This window comes from Haliotis cracherodii, unplaced genomic scaffold (assembly GCF_022045235.1).
Source record: "Haliotis cracherodii isolate W230 unplaced genomic scaffold, xgHalCrac1.p SCAF_4, whole genome shotgun sequence".
Classification (NCBI taxonomy): Eukaryota; Metazoa; Mollusca; class Gastropoda; order Lepetellida; family Haliotidae; genus Haliotis; species Haliotis cracherodii.
The window spans coordinates 64714727-64731378 of NW_027266297.1; the positions used below are offsets into that span (position 1 = coordinate 64714727).

The 16652-nt window shown below is 40.2% G+C and overlaps 1 protein-coding gene across 1 annotated transcript in view; it reads right to left on the bottom strand.

Moving 5' to 3' along the window:
- The window catches only part of LOC139478716 (endoplasmic reticulum metallopeptidase 1-like), a 38522-nt gene extending 21909 nt beyond the window's left edge, over positions 1-16613 (bottom strand). The window contains exons 1-4 of the mRNA XM_071261305.1: positions 16020-16613; positions 7159-7286; positions 4107-4212; positions 201-347 (exon numbers count right to left, since the gene is read on the bottom strand). Coding sequence (XP_071117406.1) covers positions 201-347; positions 4107-4212; positions 7159-7286; positions 16020-16608 — 970 coding nt within the window. The 5' untranslated portion in view covers positions 16609-16613. The remainder of the gene's footprint in view (positions 1-200; positions 348-4106; positions 4213-7158; positions 7287-16019) is intronic.
- Between the last annotated feature and the right edge of the window lie 39 nt (positions 16614-16652).

A 16652-nucleotide genomic window follows, 5' to 3' on the forward strand; every position in this document is an offset into this window, starting at 1 on the left:
AAACCAATGTGCACACTTTGCGTAAATCCGTAAATTCTCATATAATTTTATTTACATAAGCATTTAATGTGAACAATAATAAATATATTATATAAAAACTTGAGTTTTTTAAAACATACTAATAAATTGGTTTAAAATTCAGACTTCTGTAGAGTTAGGACATTAATATCCAACTGCAGCCATGGTTGCCGCCAACTCACCTGGGAGGTTGCCGTAATCCCGAAACACTCGGAAGTCAGTGTCCGACGGGACGAGTCCGCTCTGGAAGATCTCCTGACAAACTGCTGACCCACAGGGGTACTTGGCCGAGTCGGCGTATGCTCTCACCAGCCAGGGATGCTCGGGACCTACAGCAGGGTAACCATGGTTACACAGACACAAGAGCTGGACACCAAGTCATGGTAATTTAAAAACTAATTGATTCTGATCAATTTCCTTAAACGAAACAGGAGCACAATATAGGGTAATACACTTGGAGTGAGGATGATTTTTATTCGTCAGTCCACATTATAAACCTCAAGTGATGTCATCCTCCAATCGGGTTAAATCTCATAAACTGGGATGTTGCAATATCCCAAGGATTTTATAAATACAACTTCCGTTCATATTGTAATATTATGAATGTTTCTCGCTAGAAATTTATTTTGCATTTTAACACAATGTAATGAAATGTAAAATCATAATTACAAATATTTTTTTAATATTCCCGCAGATCTAACACGCAACCTTCGTATCTGTAGCCCAGTGTGTGTAATACTAGGCTACAGAGGTGATGATAAATCACAATGCTTTTAAGAATGTCTTTTTCAAGTACTGTACCCCAAGAACAGATATTTTATGCCTGTTTCCTCCGGTTCATGGAAAGTATGTGGGAAACATAAAAATGTTGAAAAAACATGTTTTAAGTTTCTCTTTTTGGTTTATAAGTTAGATAAAACACTTCCCCTCAGGTTTTTATCAGATCTCAAACCCTCATCCTTGGGATGAAACCCTAAGGCTGATGCCCCTCGGTTTTATCTCTTGGATTTGGGTGAGTGAGTGAGTGAGTGAGTGAGTGAGTGAGTGTACGGTTTTACGCCGCTTTTAGCAATATTCCAGCAATATCATGGCGGGGGACACCATAAACGGGCTTCACACATTGTACCCATGTCGGGAATCGAACCTGGGTTTTCGGCGCGACGAGCGAACGCTTTAACCACTAGGCTCTCCGACTGCCCCCTTGGATCTGGGTTGTAAATCTAATAAAAACCTTTTTCATCCCATACATCTATCATGGCAGCCTGTTAGATTTGGTCCAGGGCCAGGCAAACCAGCATCATGAGCAGTGATCCAAGCCTTGAGTGTATGATGACACAAGCATTGTATCAACCAGGCCACACATTGTTACTGCCTTGATAGTAGCAGGCATGAGGTACCGGGACTGCTACAGACAATCCTGGACGGGGATGGGGAGGGAGAGGGATCGAAAGGGGATATATCATACTGAATCTGTCTCTGAGCTGTACTCTCTACACTAGCATCTCATCTTGGAAATGAAATATTTTACAGAAAAACAGTTGTTAAATTATCTTAATAAAATATAATAAAAAGGAGGACTCTTCATTTTGCAGAAATGTAGAAATCTAGACTATTACAGATTTGCATGGGCTGTATTGGATAGAGCTGTTTCTGGGTCTGTATGACTGACTGTCTCTCTTAGGACAAGCCTGTGTGCTTTGTGTGGTAATGATAGTCAGATCAACACTAATTTGTTATGCTCTTGCTGCTGCAATTGTTAGCTGAGCCAGTGATAATTGACGGAGGGTCAGACTGCCCGTGTTGATGCTGATGATTTGTCATCGGATCCTGTCAACCTGGTACAGGCAGGTGTAGGGTCCCCTGTCTGACATCACAGGTGTCCAGAAACAAGATGGTGGTCAGACTGCCTGTGGTGACAGGTGTGGGTTGATTTGACTCCCTATCTACCAAGTATTGGGAGGTGTAGGGTTCCTGGATATGGGCAGGTGTAGGGTTCCTGGATATGGGCAGGTGTAGGGTTCCTGGATATGGGCAGGTGTAGGGTTCCTGGATATGGGCAGGTGTAGGGTTCCCGGGTATGGGTGGGTGTAGAGTTCCTGGAAATCAGCAGGTGTAGGGTTCCCAGGTATCAGTGGATGTAGGGTTCAACTTCAAGGGTATCGGTGGGTGTAGGGTTCCCGGGTATGGGTGGGTGTAGGGTTCCTGGGTATTGGTGGGTGTAGAGTTCCTGGAAATCAGCAGGTGTAGGGTTCCCAGGTATCAGTGGATGTAGGGTTCAACTTCAAGGGTATCGGTGGGTGTAGGGTTCCTGGGTATTGGTGGGTGTAGGGTTCCTGGGTATTGGTGGGTGTAGAGTTCCTGGAAATCAGCAGGTGTAGGGTTCCCAGGTATCAGTGGATGTAGGGTTCAACTTCAAGGGTATCGGTGGGTGTAGGGTTCCTGGGTATTGGTGGGTGTAGGGTTCCTGGGTATTGGTGGGTGTAGAGCTCCTGGAAATCAGCAGGTGTAGGGTTCCCAGGTATCAGTGGATGTAGGGTTCAACTTCAAGGGTATCGGTGGGTGTAGGGTTCCTGGGTATTGGTGGGTGTAGGGTTCCTGGGTATTGGTGGGTGTAGAGTTCCTGGAAATCAGCAGGTGTAGGGTTCCCAGGTATCAGTGGATGTAGGGTTCAACTTCAAGGGTATCGGTGGGTGTAGGGTTCCTGGGTATTGGTGGGTGTAGAGTTCCTGGAAATCAGCAGGTGTAGGGTTCCCAGGTATCAGTGGATGTAGGGTTCAACTTCAAGGGTATCGGTGGGTGTAGGGTTCCTGGGTATTGGTGGGTGTAGGGTTCCTGGGTATTGGTGGGTGTAGAGTTCCTGGAAATCAGCAGGTGTAGGGTTCCCAGGTATCAGTGGATGTAGGGTTCAACTTCAAGGGTATCGGTGGGTGTAGGGTTCCTGGGTATTGGTGGGTGTAGGGTTCCTGGGTATTGGTGGGTGTAGGGTTCCTGGGTATTGGTGGGTGTAGAGTTCCTGGAAATCAGCAGGTGTAGGGTTCCCAGGTATCAGTGGATGTAGGGTTCAACTTCAAGGGTATCGGTGGGTGTAGGGTTCCTGGGTATTGGTGGGTGTAGGGTTCCTGGGTATTGGTGGGTGTAGAGTTCCTGGAAATCAGCAGGTGTAGGGTTCCCAGGTATCAGTGGATGTAGGGTTCAACTTCAAGGGTATCGGTGGGTGTAGGGTTCCTGGGTATTGGTGGGTGTAGGGTTCCTGGGTATTGGTGGGTGTAGGGTAACTGGGTATTGGTGGGTGTAGGGTTCCTTGGTATTGGTAGATGTAGGGTTCCTGGGTATCAGAAGGTGTAGGGTTCCTGGAAATCAGCAGGTGTAGGGTTCCAGGGTTTCGGTGGGTTAAGGGTTCCTGGAAATCAGCAGGTGCAGGGTTCCTGGGTATCGGTGGGTGTAGGGTTCCTGGAAATCAGCAGGTGTAGTGTTCCTGTGGCTTCTGAGGTATCAGCAAGAGCTGGGTTCCCGGGTATCAACAGGTGTATTACAGCGTGGTTCCGAGTCTGATAGCATCCATTATGTTTATTAACGAGTTGAAAACTTGCGTCTCATTTTAAGCAGCAGCAATTCTATGACCTTGCTATAAATGGATGGTTAGAGCACCAGTATTGAAGTTGTGGGGCGTCTAATATAGGGCGGATCCAGCATTTCTAAAAGGGAGGGCACCAAAATATCAAAATCCTCTCTCAGATAAGTTAACTGCCATTTTTGTTGTTGTTGTTTAACTCCGCATGCAGCAATATTCCAGCTATACGATGACGGTCTAAAAATAAGCAAGTCCTGACCAGACAGTCCAGTGATTAACATCATTAGCATGTTGGGATACGATGACATGCATCAACCAAGTCAGCGAGTCTGACCACCCAATCCCGTTAATCTCCTCTTGCGACAAGCATAGTTGTTATCAGACAAGGGACTTTAACAATTATCTGATACCTTGTACAGGAAAAAATTATTTAGATTTTTTTAATTCCAAAATTGTGTGAGACTGGGACTCTACCATGTTAAAGAGATATAATGTGTCTATCTGAGTCGATGGCTACCTGTTTGAAAGACCAGCTCCCAGCCACCAGCTCCTGCTGAGTCCAGATTGACAAATGCTCGGATTTTGTCTGCCCATCTGTGTTGGGTGATGAAGCCATGACTTGCCTGAAAACAGAGTTTGGACTGTAAGTAAAGGAGTCTGTGCTGATATGGACAGGGGTTCAGTTATTATGATCTGTCTGTCTGTCTGTCTGTTGTTTAACACTGCATTCAGTTATATTCCACCTATATAGTGTGGGTCTGTAAATAATCAAGTCTGGACCAGACAATCCAGTGATTGACATCATGAGCATCGATCCACGCAATTGGGATACGATGACATGCATCAACCAAGTCAGAGAGCCTGACCACCAGATCCTGTTAGTTATGATAAGCATAGTCGCCTTTTACGGGAAGCATGGGTTGCTGAAGATCTATTCTACCCCGGATCTTCATGGGTTGGTTTTGTTTTCAATGTAGTATCAAATTACACAATCATACTTGAAAGAGTACTATGATACAATATCTAAGTACTATGATACAATACCCCATTCTGTTAGTTGCCTCTTACAACAAGCATAGTCGCCTTTTACGGCAAGCATGGATGCTGAAGACCTATTCTACCCCGGAATCTTCATGGGTGAGTTATTATGGTAATATCACAGCTGAAATGAGGAAAAAAACAAAACTGATGCAGACATGTTTACTACTTTGATGAAACCCATGAGCATGGCTATGTTGCTACCTGACCACGGATCACAATCAGGGTGAATCTGGGATTTGAACACTTGATCTGTGGATTCTGGCCTGACCAATGAAGATACAGCTTGTGGGTGAGTGAATATTGTTTTATGCAGCATCAGCAAAAATGCAGTTATTCCTAATCACAAGGACAACTATACACTCAAAACATGTCTATACTAGGGTTGACTGAGCATTGAAGGAATTGCGTTAGCATGGTTGGTTGGTTGGTTTGTTGTTTAACGCCGCAGCTATATGACGGCGGTCTGTAAATAATCGAGTCTGGACCAGACAATCCAGTGATTAATAACATGAGCATCGATCTATGCAATTAGGATACGATGACATGCATCAACCAAGTCAGCGAGCCTGACCATCCGATCCCGTTAGTCGCCTTTTACGACAAGCATAGTTGCCTTTTACGGCGAGCATGGGTTGCTGAAGACCTATTCTACCCCTTAATCTTCATGGGTCACATAAGCATGGTAATAGTTAACTTCTTGTGGTCATATTGTGTGCCAGATATCAAAATATTAATTAAAATAGGAAGGCTGATTGCAACTTGATGAGTCAAAGACCAGTGAGAGTGAGGGATGGGAATAATTGTATGGTCCGAAAAACCATAAGGAGATACAGTTTATGGTCGGAATGTTGATAATTAACTTTGACATGGTCACACAAGGATGTCATAATACATATTTTTCTTTCTATTTTATGATTGACTGATGAACTTCAGGACCACAATAATAAAGCATTCTTATACCTAAATAAATGGGATGGATCAACAGTACATGGCTTATGATTAAATAGCTACATCCCCCCCCCCCCCCCCCCCCCCCCCCCACCCGAGAACCAAGAGTGGAAAGAATAAGTGGCCAAGGTAGAAGGGGTATAACATCCCCGAAGCCTAAGGTTACACTGAACTAGGAGCAGTGTTGAACCCCCTCGCACACACACACAAAAACAGGACCCTGTACTGGGAGGTGTTAACAAACACAACTCTGTTTGAACTGGATGGTCTACAAAAGAACACTAACTGCCCTTTCGTCATGAATGTGTGTTATTGGTTAAAGAGCTTTCAAGCACATGATACATAATGCAGATCCTCACAGTGTCAGTGGGCCATTATCTTCAGCACACTGAATGGCTTAAGCATGTTAAATAACGGTCATACCTGAATGGTTGTTGCAGTCTGAGCATGTTCCTGCCTTAATGGTTTGTTAACATGCTTCAACAGGTACTGCCCTGATCATAACTGTCATGTCAAAGCGAATGTACCATACAGAGCATGTTGAATGTACAGTTTCATCTAAACGTAAAAATGAAATTCTGCCAATATGTTTAATACATGTTAAACATTCGTGCATAAAAGTGTTTATTTAACAGATGACTCCACCATTGTCACTCCATGTCAATTGAGTCCTTGATACTCATTTTCAGAAACAAACATACAACAAGACTTTTAATCCATGGTACTGTTACATGGTTACAATGATTCCACCACAATGGCTGGGTCATGTGTGACTGAACAAGCCCAACAGATATTCACGAATGTACTGGGTGAGAGGGTCAGTTATACACTTTACTGGAGGACACACAAAGGTGAGGTGAAATGGGGTTTAACGTCGCGTCCAAGATGATTGCACTTATATAGCGACGCGCATGTACGTGTGTGTGTGGCTGCTTGTACTAGTCCGGACTGATGCCGATTTATAGTGCTAGCACACTGAGATACCATGCCGCAGTTTAACATGGATACCCCACTCGGACACAGTATGCTGAATCAGAGCCGACCAGTCCTTGCTTTAACCCCTTAATGCCGAATGCCAGACAGGGTAACAACAAGTACCATCTTTCAACGTCTTTTGGTATGATGCGGACGGGGATCGAACCCCAAACCCTCCGCTCTCCGGGCGGACACTCTACCACTAGACCACGGAGGCGGTCCAGGACACACAAAGTCAGAGGGGCATTCTCGACCTTAATGGAGTTGTACACTGTCGGTGGGGCATATTTAATTTTTATAACATTATCTAAAGAGTATTGAGAAGTCATGCGATTGGCAATAATTCTAATGCAGAATGCACACGATCAAAGAGCTTTTCCTCTTGGCCATGTTCAGGCATGTTAATTCAGGAAGTGACATTAATAAATAAAACATTTACACCTTGTTTATTGTGTTCAGCGGCCCAGTTTGATGCTTCAGTTTTCAGCTTCATCAACCAACACTAAGAAGAGGGGTATCAATAGCATCATGTCAACAATCACCCATGCAAACTGAAACAAAACATGAATAAAACAAAAAAGGAAGGAGACAAATTTCCAGTGTACCTGTAGGATGTTTTCTTCAGCACCATTGAAGAGGAAGATGATGTTATGCTTGAGTGGTGTTCTCCTCTGTGACAAGGCCCTGAGGATCTCCAGCATCAGTGTACAGCTGACTGCATCATCACTTGCACCTGAAGCATGTGTAGCAACTTCTTAGCTTATTCATCTACTGCCATGCGATCTTACACATCCTTTGGGGACTTACCATTAATAGGATATTTTCATAAAAAGCATGTACAGATAATATTTACTTATATTATCATAACTGCAACAATGTTGTTTTTGTTTAACACCACACGCAGCAATATTCCAGCTATATGACATCGGTCTGTAAATAACTGAGTCTGGACCAGACAATCCAATGATTGATATCATGAGCATCAATCCACACAATTGGGATATGATATCATGCATCAACCAAGTCAGCGAGTTGACCACCCCATCTCGCTAGTCGCCTCTTACCACAAGCGCAATCGCCATTTACAGCAAGCATGGGTTGCTGAAGACCTATTCCTACCTGGATCTTTACAAGAGCAACAAATATACCCTACATTATCATAGACAGTAAGATGAAGCTGACAGCAACCTTACATACTAAGGCCATCATAAAAATACAGCCTCTCTGATGAGAAAATCCAAATTGTCACACTGTGTTATATATCTGTTCTACAAAATAACCCCAACTGCTGTTAACATGATTATATATTTAAATGAAGAATGGGAGCTGCTTCGGCAATTTCGATATAAGTTGCTCAAACAACACTTCTTTGTCTCTTTGCTCATATTTTATGTATTTATTATAAATTATATATATTTTATTTGTCCTAGTTTTCCACATGTCTTTTCAGTAACTACAATGTCTAGGAGTTTACATGGATACAAGGACTTGTCAAATTATTATTCCATGGCTTAAGATTTTGGTTTGTTTGTTGTTTTTTTCACGCCGCACTCAACAATATTCCAGCTATATGACGACGGTCTGTAAATAATCGAGCCTGGACCAGACAATCCAGTGGCTAATGTCATAAACATCGATCCATGCAATTGGGATCAATGACATCCATCAACCAAGTCAGCGAGCCTGACCACCCGATCCTGTTAGTCACCTCATACGACAAGCATAGTCACCTTTTACGGCAAGCATAGGTTGCAGAAGACCTGTTCTAACCCGGATCTTCACAGGTTCATGGCTTAGAGAACGTTTGGATCAGATTTGTCACTGGGGCAACCATTTGATTTTCAAATTCCAATTTAAAATGTCTGAATTTGAGGCATAAAACTAATGTTTCAGTTCTAAAAAAGGGACTTGTATTACACTGATAAAAGGGCCATTACCGGGCATTAGGCATGAATAAATAGAAACAGGCATAACTATCTAGTTCATATTTTTTCATTTTATACCATTCAAAGATTTCCTAACTGTGGACAAAATCATGTTTTTATTTCCATATGAATATTGGTAAGCAAATTCATGAACATGACAAAATTTTGTAAGCCAGTTTTCATTCACCCTGCCATGATGTAAGGCTGCAAGCATTGCTCGACCAAACTTGGAGGGATTACCAATAGAGGGGAGCAATAATACTGGTATTCTGATATACCACGATATCAAATACTAATGACTACTTACTACAATAAGTATGGCAAATATATTGCGTTTTTCAAAATCATACCTTTCATCTTCCAAATTGAAAATTTTAAAAACTAAAATTGAAATTAAGAAATTCGCAACATTTTCCTGCGATCGAAAAAGCGAACAATTTACGACCAGTTCCTGTATATAACATGTCTATTATGCATGTATTGTTACCATAGCAACATCCAACAAAATACAAAGTTGTCAAAAGTTTTTTTTATTCAGGTTTATTACAAATTACAGACGAAAGAACGCGTTTAATATAGTGTGGTATTTATCCCAATGCATGAATCACTATTGCAATAAATTGCAGTTGCAATACCCATCACTAATAACCAACATGTGGAATTGTCACTTTCACACTGTACATCAAAGTCAGCTGTTAGATCATTATGAAAACTGTCAACATGGTGAAATGAATTCTAATTGTACAAGGACGTTTATTGCCTGGAATATTGAATTGCAATATATTCCAATATATAAAACCCTATTCCACTCCTGTAGTGCTAGAGACATTTGTTGTGTGGCCATTAGTCTGCTAATGAAAATCTAGCAGACTGGTTCAGCACCTTTGGCAGTCACAGCTGTACCCAATAGTCAAATGTTGAAGTTGTGACAATACAAAACAAATTGTCATTGCAGTGTTTGAAATTAAAGAAAAGCCAGGCTGACATCAGGACACACAGAAGCTGCAGGCACTGATTAAACTCTTCAGGTCCTCATTTAAAAAACAATCAACCATGAAAATTTACTGCAGGCTTTAGCATGTTTAACATGTTTCAGGACCCATACAACTGTGAAACTACAGGCCCAAAACGATATCTACATGCCATGGGCCTACAGACAGACACTTATTTTGAACACTGTCATTGTCATATACCATAATTACTAGGGCTGCAACGAATACACTATGAGACGTACAGCCCTAATAATTACTGTATCTCAAATGTCAATATGATACATGCAGAATGGGCTGAGCAATCAAGGCAAGAAGAGAAATTAACAGTATCAATATGACCAAGCATTGTTTGATGTCCAATCAGAATTCTGTCAGAATATTTATGAGGTAACATTGCTGGAATAGAATAATTTGTAATACTAACCCTAGATAAATTATAGTACAAAAAAAAACATGATGGTCATGGGGGAAAAATCAAAATATGCTAAAATATGTATAATGCGTCATTTTGAAAGTCACAAATAAAATGTTATAATGATACAAGCACAAAGGGCTAAGAAATGGCCCAAAATGACATTATCAATGGGGTCAAGTTAGCTAATAATCTAAAATTGATTTGATTAATCAAACCTGTACTCATAAGGATATCCTTCAATAAACTGTCCATGAAAACTGCAACATGATTCGCTTCCTAAAACATTTGCCTTAAAATATGTGTACTTTTATTTTCCATCGTGCAACCTTCTATTTGCATGATTTGCATGTTGAGTTGAAATACTTGAAACGGTACTGTGTTTTGGCTGCCATTGCTGAGCGAATATATAATCTTAACCAGATCGGTTTTCAACTCAAAAATGAAAATATTGTTGTACAATCTAAAATATAAGAAAATGTACTCTAGGGCTGGGACAAGTCAATATTTACTACCCAGGTACCCACCCCGCTATTACCCGACCCTACCCAGGTACCCGCTATAGGTCTCAAAAGATAGTTACAAACTGTCGGTTTGAGAAAAGTTTGACCGTAGCCCTGGCAAAATGTATTCAGATACACGTATAAAACGATCTGGTCATGCATACACTGAAGTTAACTGCATGAAGTTTTATCTTTTTTTCAAACTGTCAGGAGGAATGCGTGGATAGTCAGAAAGAAATGGGAACATTGGTGACTTGTAGTGTGACCATAGAGTTTTAGATAAGTTTTGTCATTAAACAATATATCACGTGATTAACCACAGGTCCGGGTAGTCCTGTGGGTACCCGGGTCCTGCTCAGTACCCACCCGACCTGAGTATCTGAGTTACCTGTCCTAGCCCTAATATACTGTAAATCTTGAAATTAACGTGAGCATGAATTAAATGCAAAAAATGTGTGTGGTCCTTGCTCGCATTTTTAAACATCGCGTTTATATCAACAATAAGACATGTTGGATCGCAAAAATACCAACTTAGACATACGCTGATGTATTCCACACCACTGTTTATTGAGCAGCATATAAAGTATATAAACAATGTCATTCAAACACTAATTACGTCCTGTGAATTGTCACTGCTGGGGTCAAGACAAGAGTTCTACTCACTTACGTCATCACTGATCATGCTTATCACACCTGCAAGTCCAGACAGACGCCACCCTTTGTTCTTTGCGACTGTGTCAAAGGCCGACACGAGCTAGCGCGCATGTATTGTTTTTGCAGAAGTACTTTACTCAGGGCTAATAAGCGGTCCTATTTGGTGTGTGATTGGATTAAGGTGAAGATTCTAAACCTGACTGAGGACATCTTTAGATAGAAATCCACTGATGCTTGAGAGGAGGGGGTGTCGCATTCATATTGAGTCACATTTTTGGCTAGGGTCCAGTGGTCGCATTCTTTTGGAGATGCATTAATTTCACGATTTACAGTACTCATATTTGAAGGCTATTGTCTTAGAAAGAAAATCATGTTGTATTTGCTGTTAGATCACGGCATGAGTACTTTGCTGAAACATACTTAGTGGATCAGGATCTATCAGGAAAACACTACAAAACAGCCCGTAGCTCAGACTATATCAAACCTGTCAACATCAATATCAAACACTGCATTGTTGTCACAGCTACAAGTTGACTACTGTTTAACTTCACTTTAACTTAGTTTAAGACAGACTGTGTCAATAACCTTTGAAACAAAAACCCCTAATTTGTCACTTGGCATCATTTTGAGATTAACAGCACCAAAACTAACCATCAAAACCTCACCAAACTGGCAAAAAAGGCAGCGAAAACTGTATGCATGTATGTGTGTATCAACAGACAACAAACAACTATTTAACATGCATTTATTTACCATCAACATGAAGTCACAACATTCGATTTATACTAAATTATACAAAAAGGCGCCGCCCAGTCAAGACGATCTGATCGATAATCAAGATCAATATTGTGATAAAACAGGTCTTACTTCGCGAAGTGCATCAAATCACGTGAGCACCATAAAAACATGAACAGATTTGGAAAATATGCTTTGTAAATCCTGCAATCCCCCGAAATCTGCATGACAGTTTTCTTATTTCAATTTCGTTGCGCAATTTTGATTGGACTAGACTCATTAGTCCAGCCAAAATGTAACTCTATAATACCAGCCTAGTTCGGCAAGGGGGGAAACTGGACATTTATAGTCAGTTAACTCCCTTGACTCAGGAAGATGGTCTTCACTGCAACCTGTTTATTGTTAGATTCCTACATATGATCACGATGACAAATGCATTCTGTGTAGAACTGAGGTTATCTGTATCCTCCCAAAATAACTACTGGTGAGGTGAAATGGGGTTTAACGTTGCGTCAAAAGATTATTGCACTTATAAAGTGACATGCATGCACATGTGTGAGTGTGTGGCTGCTTGTACTAGTCCAGACTGATGTCGATTTCTTAGTGCTAGCCCACTGAGATTCCATGCCTTAGTTTTAACATGAATACCCCACTCAGACACAGTATACTGACTCCAAGTCAACTAGTCCTTGTTTTAGCACCTTAGTGCCGAGCGCCAGGCAGGGTAGCAACAAGTACTATCTTTTAATGTCTTTCGGTATGACATGACCGTGGATCGAACCCTGGACCTTCCGCTCTCCGGGTGACGCTCTACCACTAGACTACGGAAGCGGTCCAATATAACTACTGTCTACAAAACAACAAAGTTTATGATCCAGTTGCAGCTAATTCCCTGCCTTTTCCCTTTATCCTAAAATGGACTTGTCTTTCAACAAACAAATATAAAACCACTGAATGATTAAAATAGAGTCAGGTGATATCTTAAATTTACTGAGTTGAATTTTTCGGCAAACAACGACACGATCGTAAATCTAAAATTCAAAATAATTTACAAACTCGATAAATGTGAGATTAATTTCAGTTTGTTTTGTTTGTTGTTTAACGCAGCACTCAGCAATATTCCCGCTATATGACGTGTCTGTTTTCCTCCAATCGATGATGTAACGATCAAGATTTTTTTGTATATAATTACTAACGTGAAAGTTGCTAATTTTTAGAATGGAACTTGAGTGTTTCCTTTTCATCAACAAATAAAAAATTATAATCAAATGAAGAAAAAAATGAAAACATTATGAAGAAAATATGACTGCATGCCATACCTGATTCAAATGGTATGTAAAGCGTACTTGGTAGACAGTTATTGCAAGTTTTTCTTAATGGTGTCCTTATGCTATTCACATGTCTATTAGATTTGTGAGCAGTGGCACGGCCAGCAACACACTCTGCCGAATGGGTTCAACTGTAGTATTGAGAACTTCAAGAGGTTGGCTTCTGCCTTTCAGCAGTTTTGGCTGGCCTGCATCTACTTGTGTGTTTGTTTGTTTAACGTCGCACTCAGCAATATTCCAGCTATATGACGGCAGTCAGTAAATAATCAAGTCTGGACCAGACAATAGGGTGATTGATATCATGAGCATCGATCCACGTAACTGGGATACGAGGACATACATCAACCAAGTCAGCGAGCCTGACCACCCGATCCCGTTAGTTGCCTCTTACGGCAAGCATGGGCGAGGAGTGTACACGTATCTAATCGGATGTCTAGTATTGATAAGACTTCTGTTTTTGTCTTGAAAAGATCTGTATTTTCATACATAATATGAATTTATTTTTTAGCAATTAATAGAATTTCTTTAGCTGCTGTCTTTAGATATGTTCGCTTTGCTGACCATCTTTCAGAAATAGAGTTAGTTTGTCCTTCACTAATGCATCTATTTGCTCCTAATCCCTACTCCTAGACTATTCCACTACATCAGTGGGTAATTTGCCTTTGTTGTTTTAACTAAGTGTAGTCAGTTTTGCATGGTGTGATTATGGTACATAGTTTGGGGAGACAATACATAATCTGCACATACACAATCAGCTTCAGTAGCATGAGTAGTAGGCCAGTCAAATTATTGTTAACATGGTTAAATAACGAAATTAATAACAGCAAAACTGTCCATGATTATTATCAGCATGATTAGATCACAAAAAAAGGATGCAGTGAATTTGCAGACACTGACAATTCTTTGACACAATTTACAGTGAATTCATAGACATATTTTTCAAAATTGAAACTGAACATGCTGAAACATAATTACTTTTATCAATATTATTAATACTTGGTGGAATATTGCAGGATCCTTTAGAAATGCTTTTATAAATAAATAATACAGGAAGTATACATGGCATATCGAAGATGAGAAGGATTTGTGGATCTTTCGGTAAGTGGTGAGTGGAGAAGGAAGTTACCATACCATTGTTCGGCTTATAACTTCTGTAACTGTCTCTATGAAAGATAACTGTCAGAACTGGCATATAATTCAATTTGAAATGGTGAACTGCGTCACATATGCGAAAAAGAAGTAAGAGAGAGACAGCATGCACTTTTGCGTGACAGTTTTCATTAGAGGCAGCAGTGATGATAGAAATTGGCACTCGTCCCATAATCCTTGCTAAACTGCCCAGTAGTTAGGGTACTTAAGGACTAGTAGAAATTTGCCATTTTAAAGGTTTTTGCTATATGTGATCATTTAAATATAAGGTCTAGTGGACTAAAAACGTTTGTTTCTATCACTGAGCACCATGTTATATTTATTGTCATTGAAATTTTTTAGATTTCCCAATTTTGTTTTTTGTCCACGAGTTCACCGTGAGTTTTGTCTACGAGTTGGGGGTGTCCCCAAATTCTCCGTTGATACAAATTATTAGGTTACAAGTTCACCTACACCATTACAAATAGTACCAAATGCTTGGACAGTTAAACATAATACTTAGTTTGTTTTAAACAACCTATTTACCATGCTTACAGTTAAAATATCTAGTTGTCATTAAATACACACACTACTATGACTATGGCAGGTGACCCGAGTGATTACTGCAACACAACCCAGGTCCTGTTTCAACTATCCAGACCTGTGGTTATGTGACTTTATATAAACTAAGAAATAAGCAGTCAAAACAATATGAACTTTTTTGTTCAAATCTCAATTTATATTTACAATTTATGAAGATATCATGCAACTGCATTCTGTTTCATGACTAGACTTTCGGCACTGAGACATACATTAGGATATTTAATGGATGCGGGCTAAACCGGCACCTCATTTGGTGAAAATGGCTACTGATTGTCGGCGAAAATGTCTTTATTTTGTAGTATATATGTTTTCCTTTTGTAGTATATATGTTTTCCTCGGGCGGGCACACAGTCTGTCAGTCTGTGATGTCGGCTGCAGTCAGGAAAGGGGGGTTATATATGAAATATCTAAAAAGTTACTATTTACTTCCTACTTACTAAATTACATATTAAATATATAGTATACCTGCAGTCCAATTTCTTGACATTTCTGCCAGACTCAGTATCAGCTTGACTTTGAGTTAATTTGAGTAAAGGTAATCAGAGCATGTGACGTTTTCACAATAAGTTTAGTTGCACCTCCCAGTCAATTGGAATAGAGGCTAATTTCTAATGTAAACTTGTTTTAACAAGTTTAAGGCGATCAACATTTCACAATAATTTGTGACCATGTGGGTTTAATTCATTTATTTTACTTCAAAGACTAATGTTTTCAGAAAAAGTTCATTTGCACCTCTCAATCAGAGTCGGCAAGTAAATTGGAGTAGAAGCTAGTTTCAAATGTAAACCTGTTTTAGCATTTTACAATTATTTGTGTCTGCAAGTTTGTGAGTTTTATTTCAAGTATTTCAGTACCAAGGTAAAATAAATATGAGATGCCGTTTTTGCCAGACAATAGTAGTTCTGCTTCATGACTAGGATTCACCACTAAGACATACATTAGGACATTTAATGAATCCTTTGCTGTTTTAGCGAATTTGTAGAATGATGGGTGCTTCCACACCTCCAAAATTCAATTTTATATACAATAGTTGACCTTTTTGTACAAAAATGTCTATGGAATTTCAACAAACTGCCATAAATACTAGTTGTTCTGTAGCACAAGGACCACATTTCTTAATCACATGTTAATTAATTCGACGAATAATTTCGATGAGAAATAAGGAATGCAAAAATGTTAAACTTACCTGGGCTATCTGTAACAGTATCATAGTGACAATTGATCAAGATGCTGTGATCTCCAATTTTCTCTGCAGGTGACAGCATCGCAATAACATTCCTCAGATTGCTGTAGACACTGGTAAATTCGCCAACACCAATAAAATCCAACACAAATGACCCAGTAACATTTTGGATGTCAACCTGTATGTCGTGCACAGGATTTCGCACTTGGTTGATTTTGTTGAGTTCTGAAAAAATGTATTTTTCAGCCTGAATATTTGCGTAACTGCCTGCAACACGAGGACCAAATCCGGTTATATCATCGAGATGTTTCCTTGCTCTCTCTTCTGTAAAATATTGATCACTGTGATTATTTGCCAAAAGTGGTGTTGGAAACGAGTTCATCCGAACGTGAACAAGAATAACGCTAGAAGAATAGAAAAGCAGGGAAAGCAATATGAGGAGAGGTCCACTGAGGTATATTTTTGATGTGCCATGCTTAGCTCGTTGCTTAGATTCTTCATAACTGAAATTTCGCTCGTGTTGATTCACGTTGTTGTGTTGGTGGCGTTTTCTAAGGTTGGACGAATCGTTGCCGTTACTATTGGACTCCATTTTGTGAAGAGTGCCCTCTATCGGAAAGATGGCTATTAAAGCTC